Consider the following 19,083-nt stretch of genomic DNA (forward strand, 5'->3'; position numbering starts at 1 on the left):
ATTGACTACCGCCAGCAGCAGCAGCACAAGCCTTCGATGTTCAATGTCAAGAAATGACCATAAACCATGGCAGGTTACAGACGCGCACGCGGTTGTTGTCGATCGGATCGGATCTGCGCCAAGACATGACATGACTGGAGAAGCGCGCTCGACGCAGAAGGGGCTCGCCACGTCTATTGGAAACTATCGGAAACGCACGCATGGATGTCTTCCGAGGGCATACGAGTGAGAAAAGGGAACCCTTCCCTGAAGCTGAAGCTGAAGCGAGAAGGAAAGAAGCCCGGCAACATCGCACAATAATTGAAGCAATTATATTCGATGATAAATTGATTTTTCAACAGTTTTCGAACGGACGCCACGCCAACTTGCTACTCGAGCTGCTGGGTCTCTGTTTGGTCCGGCAATAGACCTCGCAGGTCCCATTGTGTGTGCACCGTCGGTACAAGCTGTCAGTGCCCGTGGTTCTTAAGGAGGCTGGTCCAGTCTGAAGCCCGGTGGGGTTTATGCCGGATCCAACAGATGGCGTCCCTCAGCACGTCAGTGCTCAATAGTGGCACTGACTCATTTCATGTGTCCGTGACTTCCCTGCGGCTAAGCTTAGGGTATCAGACCAGGGTGAGTTTTGTAGAGTTCCTTCCTCACGAGTGCACGGGAAGTAGCAGTAGAAAGACCACATCTCCCAAGCTTGACAGATTGCCAGACCGGCCTGTCGACAATGTCCGGGCGCAATAGATGACTAAGCGACGTCTGGCTTAGGTTGTTTGTCGCGGTGTCGTGCATTGGGAAATCCACACACTCTTGCTTCCAGGAAAAGAGCGAAAAGCACATGACCAAATGGTGACAACGCGAATGCCACTTGGACGACAATGACATTTCACAAAACCTCTACAATGAGGGAATTTTATCGAAAGGTGGCGTTGTCGTTGCTTCCAGGATCAAGGGATGATGGAATGGCTGAAAAATGTGCCATTTGCAATCCGATTGCAGTGGAGATCGTATCAATGCGATGATCTAGCCTCTTCTATCAGGGAAATGATTCACTTGTGAGCGATTTCCAGCAGCACCTTAACTCGAGAGCCGTAGAGCGCAAAAACTGTACGATCGTAAGCCCCTATCAGTGGAGCTAATAAACTGACAGCTCCATCATGATCGTCCGCTTTAGGACCAACACACACATTCACACCAACACATTCATACATAGGCACACTCGTTCGCACAATCAATCATGCATTCCGCACGCGCTCGAGCACTCGCTCCGATGTAAAGTGTCACCAGAAAGTGCGTAGTAGTTAAAAGGTCCAGTTTCGAATGGTTGTCAGTACCACACCTGGAATCGAACTGGTGTGCCTCTACGGCCGGCGCTAATTGAAACGATAATCGGCAGCTAGCAATTACAAGCAATAAAGCAACCAGCCTGACGCACGGAACACTGAACTGAAACACGCCGTCCTGAGACCAGGTGAGGGCCAACTTTTTTACGATGAACAGCCGTAACAAGTGTTCCGGCGTACCGATACCGTTCCGCGGTTGAATTGGTCAATTTCGGGTCCTTTCGGTTTGCTCCTTTTTTATGGCATTCCATGCCCCCCGGCAGTTGCATCCCTTCCCGAATCGGGAATCGAACAGGACGTGTACTCGTCCTTCGAAGTGGAAAGGCAACGAAGCGACCAACAGAGCATGAGTTCGGACGGTTTTTCCGGTTGCAAATTGAATTATAATTTGCTTTCGAACAGCTTGGGTGCATGAATAATTTACCCACCAGCAGTTAGGAGGTGTTTCATTTGGAGAGGGGCTAGGCCTCCAGGAGCTGGAGTCAGACATGAGTGCTAATTTGTCACCCGAACACCCGCCCTGGGCAGGTCCAGGCCTATAGCATGAGGGAAAATTGAATGACCCAAACGAGCCGTCGATCGACGTCCCGATGCATAAAGCCAATGGGTAGGACAAATGATAACTTCTGAGGTGTGCACGACCAACACACAAACTCACACACATACACACACACGGGGGGGGGGGGGGGGCAAATTGCGGTCGACACCTAATCTATAGCCTTTAAAGCTCCCCCACAAAGCGTGACGGTATTCACCATCGCTGCTCCGGTAAGGACCTTTTGAGATCGCAAACAATTGTCTGCTCGCGATCGATCCGCCTTTTTCGATACGAGGGCCGAATTCAGGCGACGACAGGCCCCTGAAACTGTTGGTTGTAATGATCGTAATTGTAGCAACTTTTTGTTTGTTCCCATTCCACCTCGCTGGTGAGCCTTATTTCAACACCTCAGAGCTGGCGTTTTCCTGTTTCGCAGTTCTTCAACGACGATGAAGTTTCCTTACCCCTAACAGAGCTGCAATGACCTGCAATTATCGCGCTTCTGTGTTCCGCTGGGCCACTCCTATTTTAAGCAATCGATTCCGCACCTAACAAGCAGCAATTGCACTACGCAACTCTCTCAGAAAATCGCCAACAAATCAACCTTCCTTCACAGGTGAAAGTGCACGGTGGTACGTAAATTGTAGCTCACACAGGACCTTGCTCTACGTCACCCAAACGAGCCTTCTAATATGTCAACGTTTCGATAGGCTTCCTCCCTGGCACCATTAGGGCACACAAAATGGCGGCCACACAATGGGGCGATAAATAAAATTGTCATCGAGCCGTCACTGAGTGGGCCGGCCCCGGATCCGGATCGGTCCGAAAGGAAGCGTCTCCAGCGGCGGGATGGTATCGAGCATTAATTTAAATTAATTTAACCTCCCGCTCGATGGTGCGTGGGCGGAAAAGCATGCGCTCGCTGCGTGCGTGTATGTGCCGACGTCTGGGAAAGCCCCCACGGATGAAGCCCCGGTCTAGAGGGAAAGAACGTAAACTAGAGCTGCGTGTATGGTTGACATGCTGGAGGTAGTAGCCGGTGAAGCCACATCATAAATTATCCACAAACGCACCATCCCGGGGGCCCATTTATCATGCGTCTGCTTTGAGTTGCTTTCGTTCGTCATAGAGAAGTTGCTCCCGAAACCCGAAAGAGTCGCAAGCCTCCCCAACAGCGGCGTGTTTTGCTGTCTTGCAGAAGTATAACAAAGGAGAGGTCGCTCCAAAAAAGGATGAACCATAGGCTAACGCAGAGCTTGGGAGCAGTATGGAGCCATTCCGTGCGTTCACGTTGCTTCACCATAGCAACTACTTGCTTCCGCGTCAAAGTAGACACAGTTCAAGCTGGTTCGAGGTGCGTGTCATCACTCTGGCTGGGAGTTTGAGCTCGTAGCAAGCCATGCTTGGGCGGCTTCATGCTCTTCTTCGATACGCCCGTGTGTGTGTGTTTCATCACCAATGCCGGAGTACCGAAAAAAACCCTAAACCGCCATGCTGTACCCGCGAGGGCACGAAAACCAGCCTCCAATGCGATGATGATTATTCAAATTTTCGAAACAACGCGCTTGCTCTCGGGGCGCATGTTTTGTTTCTGCTGCTGCTGATGCTGCTGTTGCTGCTGCTGTCGCTTGCGGTTGATGATGTGCCCATTTTTGTTTGTACATCACTCTCTCTCTCTCTCGCGTTCTCAGTCATTCCCAAGGTGGATCACTCGCCTCAGGACGCCGGCGGGAGATCATTTTTTCCCTCGTTTTTTTTTGTTGAAAAGAAAATAAAGCAGAAAAAAAGCCCACTCACTACACGTAACCCGTCCGTTCCGTGGGCGCACGATGGAAGGGCCACGGGACCGGTTGCGCGGGCCAGTTAGCGTCAGCGGGCGGACATGTCTTCTTTTGTTTTCAATTCGAATTTATTGATAGTGGGCGGGCAGGTTGCGTTAATTCAATTTGCTCGTACCACCACCACTACGGGCTTGGGGGATTGTTACATTTTTTCCCTCCGTCTTCTCGTGAGCTTCACAAGCTTTACGAACCTGCCCGTCGAGCGTCAAAATCGAAGGAAAACAAGGCACAAACACCACCGGCATTGGACGATTTGAATGCGGCAGAGACCCACCTTACAAGCTGTTGCATCAGAGTGTGGTTAGGGGCTCAGGGGATTTTTTAGGGTTAGAGGATTTGCTTTTTGGGCAAACCAAATTTCAACCCCAAACCCAGGGAAACTCAAACACCTGACAGTGATTTGGTTCCATTTCGAAGGCCGGGAGGTCCTCGAGCAGGCAAAGTACCTTGATAACAAAGTTTTCCGGTTAGCCGGATTGCGGTGGAAAATGGAAAAGCACAAAACCCGGCACCCAGCCCAACATCATGTTATATTCATGCACGAAAGTCAACCATCCGGTCGGGAGAGTGGCAGGAACTCCAGGCCACAAAACGAAGCCCCAACCACGTCAAAGTGCCACCCCCGTCCGAGGGTCCTCGCGAGGTTCCGTCTGTCATTCGAAGTGAAACGACCCACGATTGGGTCGATTGGTTTTTCAGAATCGATTCCCAGTCCCGTGCCCCGAAGGTAGGGTGGAAATCCAAAAGGCAATCAAAGGGCCGAGGAGACGTGGACTTTTCTTTGTTTACTCGCTGTGGAGAAACCGCTCGCCGGTGGGGTTAGTGCAAATGTTTTCACCCCGGAAACGGATCGGAGCGACCCCGTGTGCTTTAACCAGCGCGTCTCGGCTCTGGCAATAGTTGAAGCGGCGACCATTCCGACGTCGTTCCGGACGTCCCGCTCCGTTGTCAATCAAACGCCGAGGGTATTTGGGAGGGCGTTTGGCCAATCGAGCCTCTAGTCGGGGTCACGAGGCGTATGTGTGAATCGGTGCTAATCGAGGCGATGGCCTGCGATGGAACTACCCTCTCGACTTGGCCTCGGAAGCAACGGTGTGGACTTCAACTACGGGTCGTGTTTCACTCCGACTACGGTGTTTTTGGTTCTTTTTTGTTTCACCTTCAAATCAAATCGCTCTCTGCGGTGGCACACAGTGGGAAGGCTGCCCAAGTTTTGCATGCCCAAAATATGGAAGAGAAAACCTCACGCCGGGTGTCACGATATGAGCAATTTTTTTCCACCATTTTCTGGTGGGTTTTTTTTCTCTAACGCGTGGAAAAACATTTCACTTTTGTCTAATGCCGGGTTGATTGTTTTCTGTCCCTACGCCCCGGGCCCTATGGGGTGTGTTTTCGTCAATCAAAACCCGGCGTCGGTCGATGGCGTGAACCACCGAAGGGGTTGCCAAATATTACCCCCCACAGCAACACCACGCTGTCGCAAATTAGCCCATTATTATGTCGATATCGATGTTCCCCCCCAGAGATGGAGTGCGGGCGTCGGCGACCCGTGTGACGGGTTTCCGGTTTCGTAATTCGCCTAATAAATCTAATAAAGAAATTTGGCCACCGAGGCGTGCGTCGGAAATCGACCGAAAGGGTTGTTTGATGGAGCGAACTAAGCGATCTAAGGGGTCCTAACAGGACTAAATCGAACTTCTCGACCGGTTCCACTCGACGGATCGATGAGTTCACATATTGAGTCGATGGCGCATTGTCTGCCCTGGAGAATGCCACCAATTGGTATTTCGGAAGATGCGTATACGCGAAGACGCCTCACGTCAGCTGGCGTGACACTTACCTGCGTTTGCGTGAGCCCTAGGCTGGCGGCCAGTTCGGCCCGCTCCGGGAGAGCTAGGTACTGCGTTCGCTGAAATCTTCGGTTGAGCTGCTGGAGCTGCAGGGAGCTGTAGATGGTGCGCGGTTTTCGCATCTTTTTGCCCTTGCCGTTGACTCGCAGGCCGGTGTCTTCTAATTTATCTAGCAGGAAATGCGCGTCACCGTCGGCGGTCGGCGCGGACGCGTTCAAGTGCAGCGCGGTCGTCGGTGAGGGTGGTGGTGGCGGATACGGGGAAAAACCGGTAGTTGGAGAGAGAAGAGAAAAGAGAAGATCGATTGCAGATGATGAAAATTGAAACATACTCGACGTCGCGGTGCAAGGATAACGTTTACGGTACGATGGCGCCAGAGCGAAGCGAGATAATGATTTCATTAACACCGACGTTGTTGCATCGCGGGAGGATGCGCTAGTGCACTTGCACCCAATAGCAAGGTGGTGCAATACCGCGGCAACAATGTCGTGAAACATGCATCGAAAAACTATCGATCAAACGAGAGGCGTCCTGCGCGGACGAGCTGACCCGATTTGCGGATTATGCGTGTTGAAAGAGGGTGCAAAAGTTTGCATTTGAAGTCCGCTTTTTGCCTTGCGTTCCGGGTGATTCCGGGAGGGAAATGACGGAAAAGCGTTGGATGAAAAGTTTGCTGTTGCTTGAACGAAATTCTGCCCACTTCATGTCCGGTGCAGACGAAAGAACGCAACGAAATACTTCTAAAAGAGCAACAATGTTGCTTTGATACTAACTGATCACCATATCGTGCAGTTTCGATGTGTTGTTCAAGCCTTTAGATGGTTAGTTTTGATTCACTTTTATCTTCTGCACAACCAAACACCTCTAAAAGCCTTCGTTTCGCTCATCCATCGACTTCTACACGTCCGAGAAAGCGATGTAAATCTAAATCTCGCCCACCTCGCCCCTATCCGTGATCCATCCTCCGAAAAAATCGTTCACTCGCGAAAAAGCGAACGGCCGCCCTGCTCCAAGCGAAGTTGTGCGCGTAAGGCCAGAATAAAGCCCACGGAAAAACCAGCCGCTGCAAACGCTGGGTGCATTAAGTGCGTTGCCGTATTTAATCAAAAATGTTAATTTATGTGTGCCAACATACTTTCTGCACTCGCTGCACCGCTCGACGGGAGGAAGCGAATGGAACCGCGGGTGCATCGAGATGCACATTGCGTGTGAGTTGCATCGCTCGCCTCGCTCAGCGCCTTCAGAGTGCGCTACCGTTGTCGTCGTCACCGTCGTCGCCGTCGCTTGATATGCTCGCATCATGCACACATAAATGGAGCATATTGCTTTAACGCTTTCCTCCGGCGTCACCATGCCAACCGCACTGCTTCGAAGGGACTAGATGGAACAACAACAGCAAAAAAAAGCGACTACTTCAAGTGCACACGCACTCGGACGTCCGTTTACACCTTCTCGTTCAAAGCGAAGGAGTTGCGAATCCCGGGGTTGCAGATTTCCACGTGACGATCGGTTGGCGCATGAAAATTCCACACGAAAAACACACGCACACACGCATCGCGTACGGATCGAATTTAAATTTACGCGCCTCTTTCGTTCCCACTTCCTGTCCCCCAGCGCCCCCACAGGAACCACCGATTGAGCGCACAGATTCCAGCACCGGCGGTACGGTGATTAAAATAAAATAAAGTTACAGCTCGAAAAACAACGCTCGCTACAACAAAGTCTGCTCGAGCGCATCCACCGCAGCGCAGAAGAAGGATGAACGGTGCAGCAAGCAAAAAAGCCAAACAAAAATTAACATCCATCCATCCATCCATCCGGTGGGACGACAGATCGCATGCCCTTTCACCGGGCGGCCGGGCGTCCGGGTCCTTCACCTGCACTGGCCGTGGCGTGAATGACTGCTGCCAAAAGCATGACGCGCATGACACACGCGCAAAAAGGGCCCCAACCACCAAAGGGAAGTCCTCGGCGTGCGACCCCGCTCAGGAAGAAGGCATCTGGGGTAGGGGGGATTGAACCAGCGAGCTGGGAATAAATTATTCCCCGTGCACGTCCTTTTACGATGGCGCGCGTACGCGGCGGATTGCGCGATTTCGCGGGCTCAAGGCTTCTCTGGCCCAACACGGCAGCATCCACGTTCGACGACGCTTGGGTGCTCGGATTCTCGCTTCACCCTTTTTTTTTTTGGCCTTCTTTTGCGTTCGCGGCAACGGCTGGTTTTGTGAGGAATTTTATTCCACCGTGCGGGAAAACGTGTGGTTGGGTCGCGGGGACACACTTTCAGGTGCCAATTCCGCACGAGAAGGACAGTTTTGATACAGCGTCGATAGGTTTACATCGAGCTCTCTAGGCATCGCAGGTTCGCTCTAGCAACACCTGGGAGTTGATAAATGTTTAGGCTCCAAAAATGCGCTCCAAGCTTTCCAATCGGGACCATAATCGGGAATCGCGGGTGAGATATGCTCACGAGCATCCCGCATCGAAACCCATCTACGGATGGCAGTGTTCGAGGGACAAAAAACAGCGAAAACCACGCAAGCACACCGCGACCAAGCCAAATCCCGGTTTTGGCAAACGCGACGCTGAAATGTCGTCGGATTCGCAGAAATCCTTGAACAGCCTGACGTGCTCCTCGTGCCCTACATATACGTACATGGCCATCACGCGTCGCTCCGAAGGAAACAACCGGCTTCGGCATTTTTGGAAGGCACACGCATCCCAGCGGGATGCTCGAGCATGTGCACGGGGTTCGTTTTTAAAATACGACGCATAAAAAAGGCGCAGGTTCGAAAGGTGACAGAAAATCGCGTCGAAAAAGCGACACGTGAGAGAGAAAACCACACCAAAAATCAATCCCAGCAAGCGCAGCAAATCGCAGCCAAAACAAAAAACAGTGCTTTGAAAATGCTTCTAATCGAGCGCGTTTCGATTGATCGTTTAGCGGCGTGCAAATTGCCGTATCAGACCAGACATCCAGGCGTTGAGGTGCAAGATCGTGGAAAATAATTGAGCCTCTGGCCAGGATCGATGCATTCGCGCCCGTGCTCACTGACTTCCGGCGCAGGATCTCACTCGGAGGGCTACGTCGCCATCGAGAAAAAGGACCTCTACGGCGCCATCCTTTGTGTAGCCGACGGTCGCCGTTGCGCTATTATTATTCAAATGGATCCAGTGCCTTTCTTCGCGCACCAGGGCGCAATGTTCTTCAGGTGCGTGCTGTCGCCGAGAGACAGACGTTTGGGATCGGCCGGAAAGGTTGAACCACGCACCGGAAGCGCACATGGAACCGGGCCGAATGTGGAGTGACAAAAAGAAGCCACACACACACACGCAAGGGGTGAGTCGGGGGATGAAAAAAAACCCAGCCAGACCCAAAAGGAACACAGCTGAAAGCGTTCACATTCCACTGAGGCCTTGGGTGTTGCGTGGCCGCACGCGCGCGATTCTAAAAAAAAAAAGCAATGGTAGGGATTTCTCCGAGGGATCGAGGTCTGTTTTTGATGTACGGTTCTCTCCCGAAGGGGGTTTGCTTGTCGGGCACCGCCTACCGAGGGAACCGGCTGCCCAACGAGAAAACCCTCGGAAACCGTCACCGGAAACCGTATCCGTTCGACCGTTTTTCGAAATGGTTCCAACCGACGGGACGGAAGCGAACCCACCAAACCCGGTACGATACCTTCCCGGGGGTGCCAAATGCCGTCGGAGGTTTTCGGGAGTGACGCGGTTTCCGATTTATAGCGTTTTATTTTCATACTTTTTCCCCCATTCGCGACGGGACCATTTTTTAGAGCTTTTTGTTTCATTTTTTAAAGCCGCGTCGAGCGTTCGGCGTTGATCGTCACCTTTTATTGGAAATATATTTCGTTCTCTCGGCCGCGCCGACCAAAGGGACTGTTATTTTCACCAATCCAGGATATTTTCCCCCGGGCAAACCCGGGTGAAGGTGAAAAGACCCATAGGCAGCACGTTCTCTGGGTTTAATCTAATTTGCACCTTTAGGTCGGCAAATAATAGCAACAGCATGAAACCGACACGAAAAAAAAAGCGTGGCGCCATTTGGCACGAGCCGATTGATGTCGTGCGTTCAACACAAGCTGCCAAACCGATAAGCATATTTTGCACGAAACGGAACGAACGGAAGGAAAATACAACATGCGGTGGTTTGTAACATGCCGTTAGAAATCCGTGGATTGAGTGGAGAAAAATGGGCCAACATTTGTGTACGGTTGCAATGCAATCGACCAAAAAAAAGTGCCAGCTCACTCACTCGGTGAACAAAATACGGTGATAAATGTCCTTAAAATCAATTTTCCAACCCCATTCGCTACGGCCGCCATCGAAGAGCTACTTAAGACACTACCGTTCTTGTGGGATGTGTTTGACTTGGGGCTTTTTTTCATCGAGTTCTGCTAGCTGATGAATAATTCCCAACCGTCGAATATTTATTGCAATCGGTGGAGTGTTCTTCTCCTCAAGTTTTATTTTTATCTTTTTTCAACCGTTCATTCGCCCCGTGGTCATTTTCTGGTGCATTTTGCAGCGCAACAAAGCCAACGTAGTGCCATCCCGTGTTTTTTTGTGAACTGCCGATTTGCAGCTCCACATCTCCGCTCGGTTTTTGTTCCACGGCGCCATTACGGCATCTGGTGGAGGCCTTTTTTTTCATGCACCTCCCCATTCACGTTCTGCGATGACTTATTAATTAGTGGCTTGATAAATAACATCAAACATCTCCGGGCGACGCACCTGTCGTTGTGCTATTCCGATGCATGGAATACGAAAGAACTGCTGGTAAACCTTACGGCGGGATTTCTTTGGAAAAAGCTGCAACACACACAAAAAAACAACCAGACGATACGCGTAATCTGCCATTTTAATGCAGGATCCATGGAAATGATTACGGTTCCATTAGACGACACAAAAACGAAACGTTGTTCTAGTCACCGTTTGTTGCTGGCAATAAAGAAAGGCCCCTAAAAGGCTTTTCTGGTCGCTTATTGGCGTTGGCGAACGGAAAAGACACAAAGAAGAATCTTTTCCTGAGGTCAACATGCCGTGTGCATTTTTGGCATAAGAAAATTAACGAAAGAAACGTCGGACAACGTTTCCCAACGGATGCGACGGTGAGTTTCATCGAAGCATGTCGACGAAAGGAAAAGAACTCCAAAATGAACACTTTATTAAGTTTCAGTCTCGCAAAAGATACGCTTGCATTTTCACACTGTCGCCGGACCTTTGTTAGGGTGATTTCTCTGCTGCTTGACACGTCATTTTGAGCGGAAAACTTACCATCTTTTGGTGGACTAGCGCAGGGTGGTGCGTAACTGCCTAAATGGTACCCCGAGTAGGAGTTCTGGTGCATCGGTGGAAACGGATAGCCGAGGGCACCACGCGGACTCGGAAAACCCGAGTCCTGGCCGCCCTGGGCACCGAAATGCTGATAACCGCTTCGAATGCCACCATACCTGTGAGGAATCGAGAGAAAGAGAAAGAGATGACGCATAAACTCGTTTGGTAATAGCTTAGTGATATTAGGCTCATTTACAGATGGATTAAAACTACTCAGTTCTGTTTCGCACGTGCAGCCATCGACCCTCCACCGAAATTCGACCTCAAAAGTACCCTTTCGAAACCGCGCAGCTTGCTTTGATTGCACGAACTTTTTGGCTTGCGGTGGCATGGTCTGCCCGTATTTTTCATATATACTTTCGGTGGTGCAAAATTAGCAACATAATAGCCGCTAAAACAAACCCGTGGCCTCTCCGGGAGCGGAAGCGACACCGAAAAGCGACGTCTGGCCCAAAGTGCACCCTCCGAAAAAATAAAAAAGCAATTAGACTTTTTTTTCTTTCGCTTTTTTAGCGTTCGCCCCCGCGAACGGTAGGGTATGTAATTTTTATGCACGCCGCAGTCGATGGAAAACGGTCGAACGAAGAGGAAACCCCCCAACTGCGCGAGAGAAAAAAAAAAACAAGAGTATATTCGGAACGGATGGCGCCACACAGAAACGAGCGTGGAATGATGACGGTAGAGACGGAAAAGGAAAAACCGAAACCCAACGCTCGATCGACTCACGGCAGCGCGTGGTTTATTCGGCCGCGGGAGAATCATTTGGATTGGATGGAAAATTCGGCCTCCGGAAGGGACGGCGGAGAGCTAGCGGCCAGGTGGGCCAGTTTTTCCAGCATGGCGTCCATCAACGCAAATGCCCTCTTCTTTCACGTACACACGCGCACACCGGTGCGATGATGATGGAGCTCGTGGAGAAAAACTCGAACAACGCAAAAGCGTACACGAAGCAGAGAGGGGCGAAAATATAAATATCGAGGGAAATGTGAGGGAAAACGGTGCGAAAGAAAAATGAATCGAGTGAATCTCCATACGCCAGCGGCCACCGCAAGGCAATATCTAGGTCCGGCTGGGTTCTTCCGTACGGTGAATGAATTAAACAATTTACGTATAATTCAATTTCGGTAGCGAACCTTCAATTTCGAACGGCCATTAGAGGCACGGTCTGGAACCGGGCGAAGAAAACGCACCACGTAAAATTTAAACCAACAAGAAGCAGCTTTTCCTCCGTCTGGCTCAAGATAGTTGTTTCTTCGATCAAATCGATCGAAACCACAGCCGAGAAGATGGTGTTCAATGGTACAAAATGTATGCACTTCGGGCGTTGAGGTTGTCAGATTAATTCAAAGCTTAAAGTTATATTCATTGCGGTCGATTTCCATTCGAAATCGGTGGTAAGATCCACACAACAATGAAGATGTTACTTCATTTAAACTCCATTTGAAGGAATGCTCTTATGAGTCTTTGGCAAGATTAAAATTAAATAATGAAATTTGAAACAAACCATCGCAAATTTACTAAATAAAGAAGCAAACAAAACCATGCAAAGTTAAGAATTGAAAAAGCACATTGCAAGAGAAAATACTATATTTGTTTTGTTATCCGTTGTGCTCTATCATTTCTTCTTGCGACTCCTTCTACCAACATCAATCTTCGATTCTATTACACACAGTGATCTCGATCACAAAAAACCAACAACCACAACTGAGATTTGCAACTCCAAGCAGACACCTGCTCCGATCGGAAAATGCCCCACACCATACAAGAAAGTAAAATAAACTATCGACCCCGTCAAGAAGCTCGTTCGCGCACGGATCCGTCACCATGTAAGTACACTGTAAATAAATAAATCACATCCCAACCCTCGGGGAGACTTCGTGGGGCCAATTAGCGGCCAAATGGGTGCGCCGTAAAAAGGGCCCGTAAAACTAAACGGCTTAAAGCTCATAAACCCCGAACGGGTCCGTGTGTAGTTCTACGCTACAAACGCAAAAATCTTGATTGAAGCAGCATAAATCAATGCTGCTTGCGGGGGTTGCGGCATATCGACGCGAGCCCCAAGCATTTCCCGTAGGTCCGGAAGATAAATTAGCAGCATTGAACCATAAAACGTTGCCTCCGGTGTGTGCCTATGAGGCTCGAAAGCAGTCCTCCTAGCACTGGGCACGCGTGGCTGTGTCATAAAACTTGACAGAACGCACCGGAGCGTTCTGGTTGGTCGTAATAAAAAAGAAAACATCGATTCCAAGTACCCCGCCTGGCTCGTTGAGTCCAAAAGTAAACACCACCCAGGCTCGGGGTGGGTTTTTCTTTACGATCCCAGCGATGCGTCGATCCATCGAGTTATGGGTATGGGTATGGCTTGCCACTCGCTTCTGCTTGCTACCGTAGCCCTTGCCGATGTTGATCGGGGCCGGACTTGCTCCAAATTGGAGGTCGTAAAAAAAAGAGCACTGGAGCTAGCGGAAATGGCAAAGGCAATGGAGGGTGCCCAGGCAAAAACCCACCCCAGTGAAAAACGATACACCCAAATCGGGCCGCTGCCATGAAACCGGGATCTTGATCGCGAGAATGCGCGATCGATAGATGATCGTGGGCTTCCTCTTTTTTTATTTTTGTTCTCCTCCACCTCGACACACAAGTGCTCTCGCGCCCACTAAGTGGAAACTCGCCAAAAATGGCCGCGTGGAGCCACCTTGGGGTACCGATAGCGCTTCACTGTTGACGGGTGCGCGTGCCAACCGTGCCATGCGTCGGTTAGCCATTACCATTAGCCGCGTTAATTGCCGCCCGTGCACCGTAATGAGCGTTACACATATTTTTGCGGCATTTATCCGACGGCTCGGAAGTCAGATCGTCCTTTTTTGTGACCTCTCCGGACGCGCAGAAGTGCATTTATCACTGTCATTTTCGGTTTTGCATCGCTCTCGTCACCAGTGATTCCAATTGGAAATGACGTTTGTGTCAGCCAGCAAAGCCAAACTCGCTTCACAACTGTTCGAACGAAGTTTTTTCATTCTGTTGCATTACCGCGCGATGATGATGATGATGATGATAAGGCACCAATCGATTGGGTGCTAATTGCTTTCACGGAAACCGGTGCAATTAAACGGCGTAATGGACCGTTTCGGTATTGATTTTGTTGGCTCTCCTGCGACACATTTTCCCACCGGACTCGAGGCGCATGAGTGGAGCTTTATTCGGTTGGATTTTCGACCTCCTTTGACACGACACGCAGGTGGGCAGAAAATATTGGAATACGATTTGAGAGTCACGCTTTGGATCAGAACTGGTAACGGACACATACAACCAACCCCCAAAAAGCCCCAGGACACTCGACACTAACCCATGCTGCTGAAGCTCGACGAAGGCGGATTTGCCGGGCGCAGCGGCCGTCGCACCACCGTCGATGTACTTCGGTGTGTGTGGCGCATCCGGTGCGTCCATCCCGGACTGGGGTGTGCTTGGGGGGCCCTCGTAAGGGCTCCCCAGGTCCGTGAAGTTGAGCGTGTTGGCGCCGATCGAGGCCACTTTATCGAAATGAATTGTAAGGCCGTTGTTGTAAGCGTAGTCACCTATCGCACTCTCTATCTTGGCCGGTTCACCGGTGGGTTCACCGTTCACACAAAAGGGCCACACTTGGGTTGCCCGTGAAAACACTGGGGCCGCTAGTTCACCTGCGCGCGGCTGGTGGAGCGAATTTCTTTCCAAACTCGCGCTTTTGCCCACGAACCACGCGAAAGGTTGTCACGTAATTTCCGCGATCGCGATCACAACTGTCGCCGACAATTTCCCGGCAAAAAACACACGTCACTCGAATTCGCGCCCGGAAACACACTTTCTTTTTCCCGGCTCGTAAGGGCCACTCGCCCTTCTTCACGCGGTTCCTTAAAACTGTGCCTGCTGCTGCACTAGCTGCGGGTCACTCGTGGCTGAAGCATGGAAACGCGTCAATCGTTGGTTCCTTATTCGCTGCGGGAGCCCTCGGGCCCTTTTTGAGCTTCCTTCTTCACGGTGTGCTTCTTCGCTCGGAGCCTTCGATGGAACAGTTCAAACCCGGTGTCGGGGTTGCGAGTCGATCCTACCGTGCCCTTTCACACTTGTTCCCTGCGGAGGCGCCGAAAGCTCTATCAGAGATGGCGCACTTTCACTTGATCAATCTATTTGATTTTCACGCTTCGTTCTACCTCCGCCTATTCTGCTTTCTTGTGCGGAAAAGGGTTCTAGGGGATGGGTCACTTTCCGTGTTGGATCCAACTCACACCGCTGGGTGTTAATCAGTCGATGAAGCGAACGAACCACTTGAAAACGTGCGCAAGTTTTCCGTCGATCTGCACTTCCTTTCTAGCAGATGGCTGATGTTGCACCTCCCGAATCACACCAGAGCACTTTTCACGATCATTTTTTGTCGCCACTTTTCCCACACGACAACGGTGTTATTCAGCGGAAGATGAACTCCTGTTAATTTCTTTCAAAACCACCCAATTCTGTTCTCGGAAAGCGCTCTCGAGGCCCTTTTCTGCTGTGCTTATTTTTTTCTCTTTTTTTTTGCACCGTCAACTCCGTTGCGGTTCCGCCGGATCGGACACTTCGAGCCCACACAGGTGGATTTCTCGATGGCTTTTCAATTAAAATAGACAAAGCACACACTCTCACAGGTACACATGAATGCACGAGGTCACCGAGAAATTGGGCAATCGCCCTAACGTGGCACGAAAAGCACGCCGGAACACCAGACTCACACGGAATCCCGCAGGATCACAAGCGACGAACGACGACGAGCGGACAAACGGACAACGACGACGACGACGACGACGTGCGCGACCAACCGCGAGCAAAGGGAGATAAAGACTAACGCGCTCGCCTCTCGCACTTCCAGCGCAAACGCGGCCGCACGATGCCACCACAGAGGGCGCTGCTCGCGGTGCACCATTTTGCAACCCTTACGACGTCTGCGACTGCCGATTGGCTGCGGTTCACCCCATTGGCTCCGCCCCTCAAAGCAACCCTGTCGATAAGGGCTGAACGATGGCGGGTGATCATGCGCGAGAGCGAGATCACCGTATGCAGCAGACTGCCATTGAATTTTTCTTTGCTCGCTTTCGTTTGAGAAGGAACGGAAACTCCGGCCAAGGGGTGCGAATAAAACCTGTTCTACAGAGCTTCGTAGAACTCGTGTTTCTACGCTGGCTGAGTTGAAGGAGCCTAGAGCAAGAGAGAGAGAGAGAGAGAGAGAGACTATGCAGAAAAGAGCGAACGAGAGCAAACGAGAGGAGCTCGAACGAAACCATAGAAACGCGGTCTCGCTGTTCTGTTTCCGCTTCTATCTAGGGGTGAAGAGTTGTCTCGACCCGTTCTGTCAGGGTGCACGACAACAAAACACCGAGAAACGTCGCGTGTGCGATGAATTTGGGCCCTTAGCCCTGCCGGAAACACGCGTGCCTTTGCGTGTCCCTTTCTTCAGGTGCAGCGTTGTTGCTCCAGAGGAAACCGATGATAAAAAATCAGAGTAACCACACTTTGAGAGAAAATCGTAAACGTTCCAACGTTTTGCAAGAAATATACCACAAATGTGTACTATTTTTTAGCAAAAAAAATTGACCAAACCATTGACACTGAAGGGCTGATTGCACTCATTAAAGTCTGTTTAAAATTCCACAAACAAATCTTGACTGTCGGAATACATCACAGGGAATTGAATTGAATTGAACGAAACACTCCTTCGGCACTTGTTTATAGCCTGCGTAACCTCAACATTCTCCAAATGCTTCTTATCAATGTTATTTATTTATGTTTTAAAATCCTTTTGGGACGTCTGCAAAAAGATACCTCCTTCCAGGGACTACTCATTACGGCAACCATACGTGCGCGTGTGTGTGTGTGTGTATGTGTCGCATTTTACATCGCCAACGACAGAGCACTACCGGTCGAGGGTGAGATAGCGGGACGATTAGCTGAAGGTCGCGCGGCAAGGGAGCAATTTAGTGTGGGATTCGTCGTAAGGCGGGAAAATGATTTAAGACCTCTCGATGGAATGCTTTAATTGAGCGCTGCCACCAAAGCCTGTGCCATCGAACCGATTAAACGCTGAACGGAATGTTGTCCGCCATTTCTGCGTATAAGGCGAAAGAAAGATATGTTAAATGAATATTTTACAACTGTTTTAAAACGCTTCATCCGTGGATTCCTTCAGCGGACGGATTAAAGAACTACCTTAAGCGCACAGGAAGCATTCTTCACTTACCTTCTCGTGCTCATTTGATTGATTTGGAGCAAAACACAAAGAGCCATCTCCCATTCTGTGTGTGTCCTTTCGATCGCGTGATCTACCTACCAAAGGGTTTAACAAAATCGTCAGTTAGAGCCTTCCTAATTGGCTCCCGAATTGGGTAGACTTGCTCAGGGTCGCATGGAAACGCAGACGATTTTTTGGTCGTTCAATCGGTGTCGGGTTTACCCTTAGCGCTCTCGCAAAATCCCTAATCCACGTTCAAACACGCACCTTCGCCGGTGGAGACCTTGGTATCGTAGTTTTCAGTGGGTTCGTCCTGGACGGTTCCTTTAGTTTCTTCCTGAGTGATGCCGTGCACAATAGAGGTCTTGTGCGTTCGCTCGAATGACGAGTAGCTCCAATCCCTCGAGTCCAATGACGCATTTCGTCAGTTTGAAGCTATCGTGCAGAGGCATCATCATTCCTCTTCCACCTGAGGCTAGCTAAGGAACGATTCCCATCCCACTTCCAGCTTGTTGCTTTTTCATTCGAGTCCGACCGAGCGGTAACCTTGATGCTACATTTACTCACGAAATCAGTTCGCGGCATCAGCTCGATCATCCCCCACGGGTCCGCCCGTCACGCACGCACGGAATACGCAACCGGCACCGAGGCTACCGAAGGCGCAACCATCATCTCCAGCAGCGAGTGCGAAACGAAAACATGAATGAACCCGGAAGGTATAATGACTACGTAACCGTCTCCTTCCCTGAGCCACGTCACGGGCAACGGGCCGCTTACTCTGCACACCCTGCGTAGGATGGCGTCCTGAACCCCTCACTCACCAGGGGTTGGAGTCTCGAACACGGTCAGCCAGCAGACGTTTCCCCAATCGGTGTGGTAAAAACGAGCTCGCGATCGGTCGGTTCGCGCTTATTTTTTCTCTTCCTACGAACGATCGAACGATCTTCCACTGGCCTCTTTCGGCTCGATCTATCCACAGGCAATAGATTTAGGGCTTGGTTGTGGAAGCGACGCAGCTGGAGCCAAATGCTAGACGAACCTCCCAGCAATCTGGGGCTGCATCTGTTGCGGTGGCCCAATAGTGGGCTCATTCGTCTAGCTGGCCTGGTGCTTCTAACGCACAAATGCTGCTGTTTTCTTCGGGTCTTGATATTCTTTCTCAGTTTTACTACTTACTTTGATTTTACTGCTGCTACTCTACAAACGGAGAGGGTTATTTTGTGAGAGGGAAAATGATCTTACGGATTTTCTCAAATCGCCTCGTATGTTATCAATACTGTTTGTTGATTTATCACGTGTGCTAGTTTTCTAAATATCATAATATGAGAGACTAAACCATTTGAGAAAAAAAAACACGTTTCTCAACTATTTTGTAATGTTCTATTTTTCAACTATGAGCATACTTCTTTTTATTGGATAGGCATGGATTGGATTGGCAATGGATAGGCATCAATAGTGCAATTGAATAAAGCCTGCAAATAACAGCTTAGATGAGAATCCTATAAAAAATTTAGATTTATTCAAAGTGTCATATCAATGCAACGTCTTCTCTACTCATTATTAGTCAAGACGGCTGGTCTTTCTTAAACAGTAATGACACATCTATTTTATTGTAACCTTGCCAGTATATGAAGCGCTTCTCCATTCGAAAATGCTTCTTTCCGACATGCTGGATCCGTTTCTTTTTTTGCGCAGCTCAATTTCTATCTTACTAACTGGATTGTGTACATTCAGCCGAACGCAGACGTTGAATAATGATGAATATTTCTGATGAAGGCCACCACTGAAGGGGTCGCTCCACATGCACAGGACCGATCGGATTGCATCGTTAGCTACGCCAGCGGGTGCGAAATTCTACCCACAAACAACAGGATGTGACCCTTTCGCCATGGTTTTCGTAGCCCGCGTAGTCTACAGGGTAGTGAAGCATTTTAGG

At 50.1% G+C, this 19,083-nt stretch overlaps 1 protein-coding gene across 1 annotated transcript in view; it reads right to left on the minus strand.

Annotated features, from left to right (window-relative positions):
• Positions 1-14,359, minus strand: part of LOC128725804 (homeotic protein distal-less) — a 40,513-nt gene extending 26,154 nt beyond the window's left edge. Inside the window, exons 1-4 of the mRNA XM_053819573.1 lie at positions 14,259-14,359; positions 13,165-13,173; positions 10,847-11,028; positions 5,551-5,780 (exon numbers count right to left, since the gene is read on the minus strand). Coding sequence (XP_053675548.1) covers positions 5,551-5,780; positions 10,847-11,028; positions 13,165-13,173; positions 14,259-14,359 — 522 coding nt within the window. The remainder of the gene's footprint in view (positions 1-5,550; positions 5,781-10,846; positions 11,029-13,164; positions 13,174-14,258) is intronic.
• Positions 14,360-19,083: the final 4,724 nt, after the last annotated feature.

Source organism: Anopheles nili, chromosome 3, assembly GCF_943737925.1.
Source record: "Anopheles nili chromosome 3, idAnoNiliSN_F5_01, whole genome shotgun sequence".
Classification (NCBI taxonomy): Eukaryota; Metazoa; Arthropoda; class Insecta; order Diptera; family Culicidae; genus Anopheles; species Anopheles nili.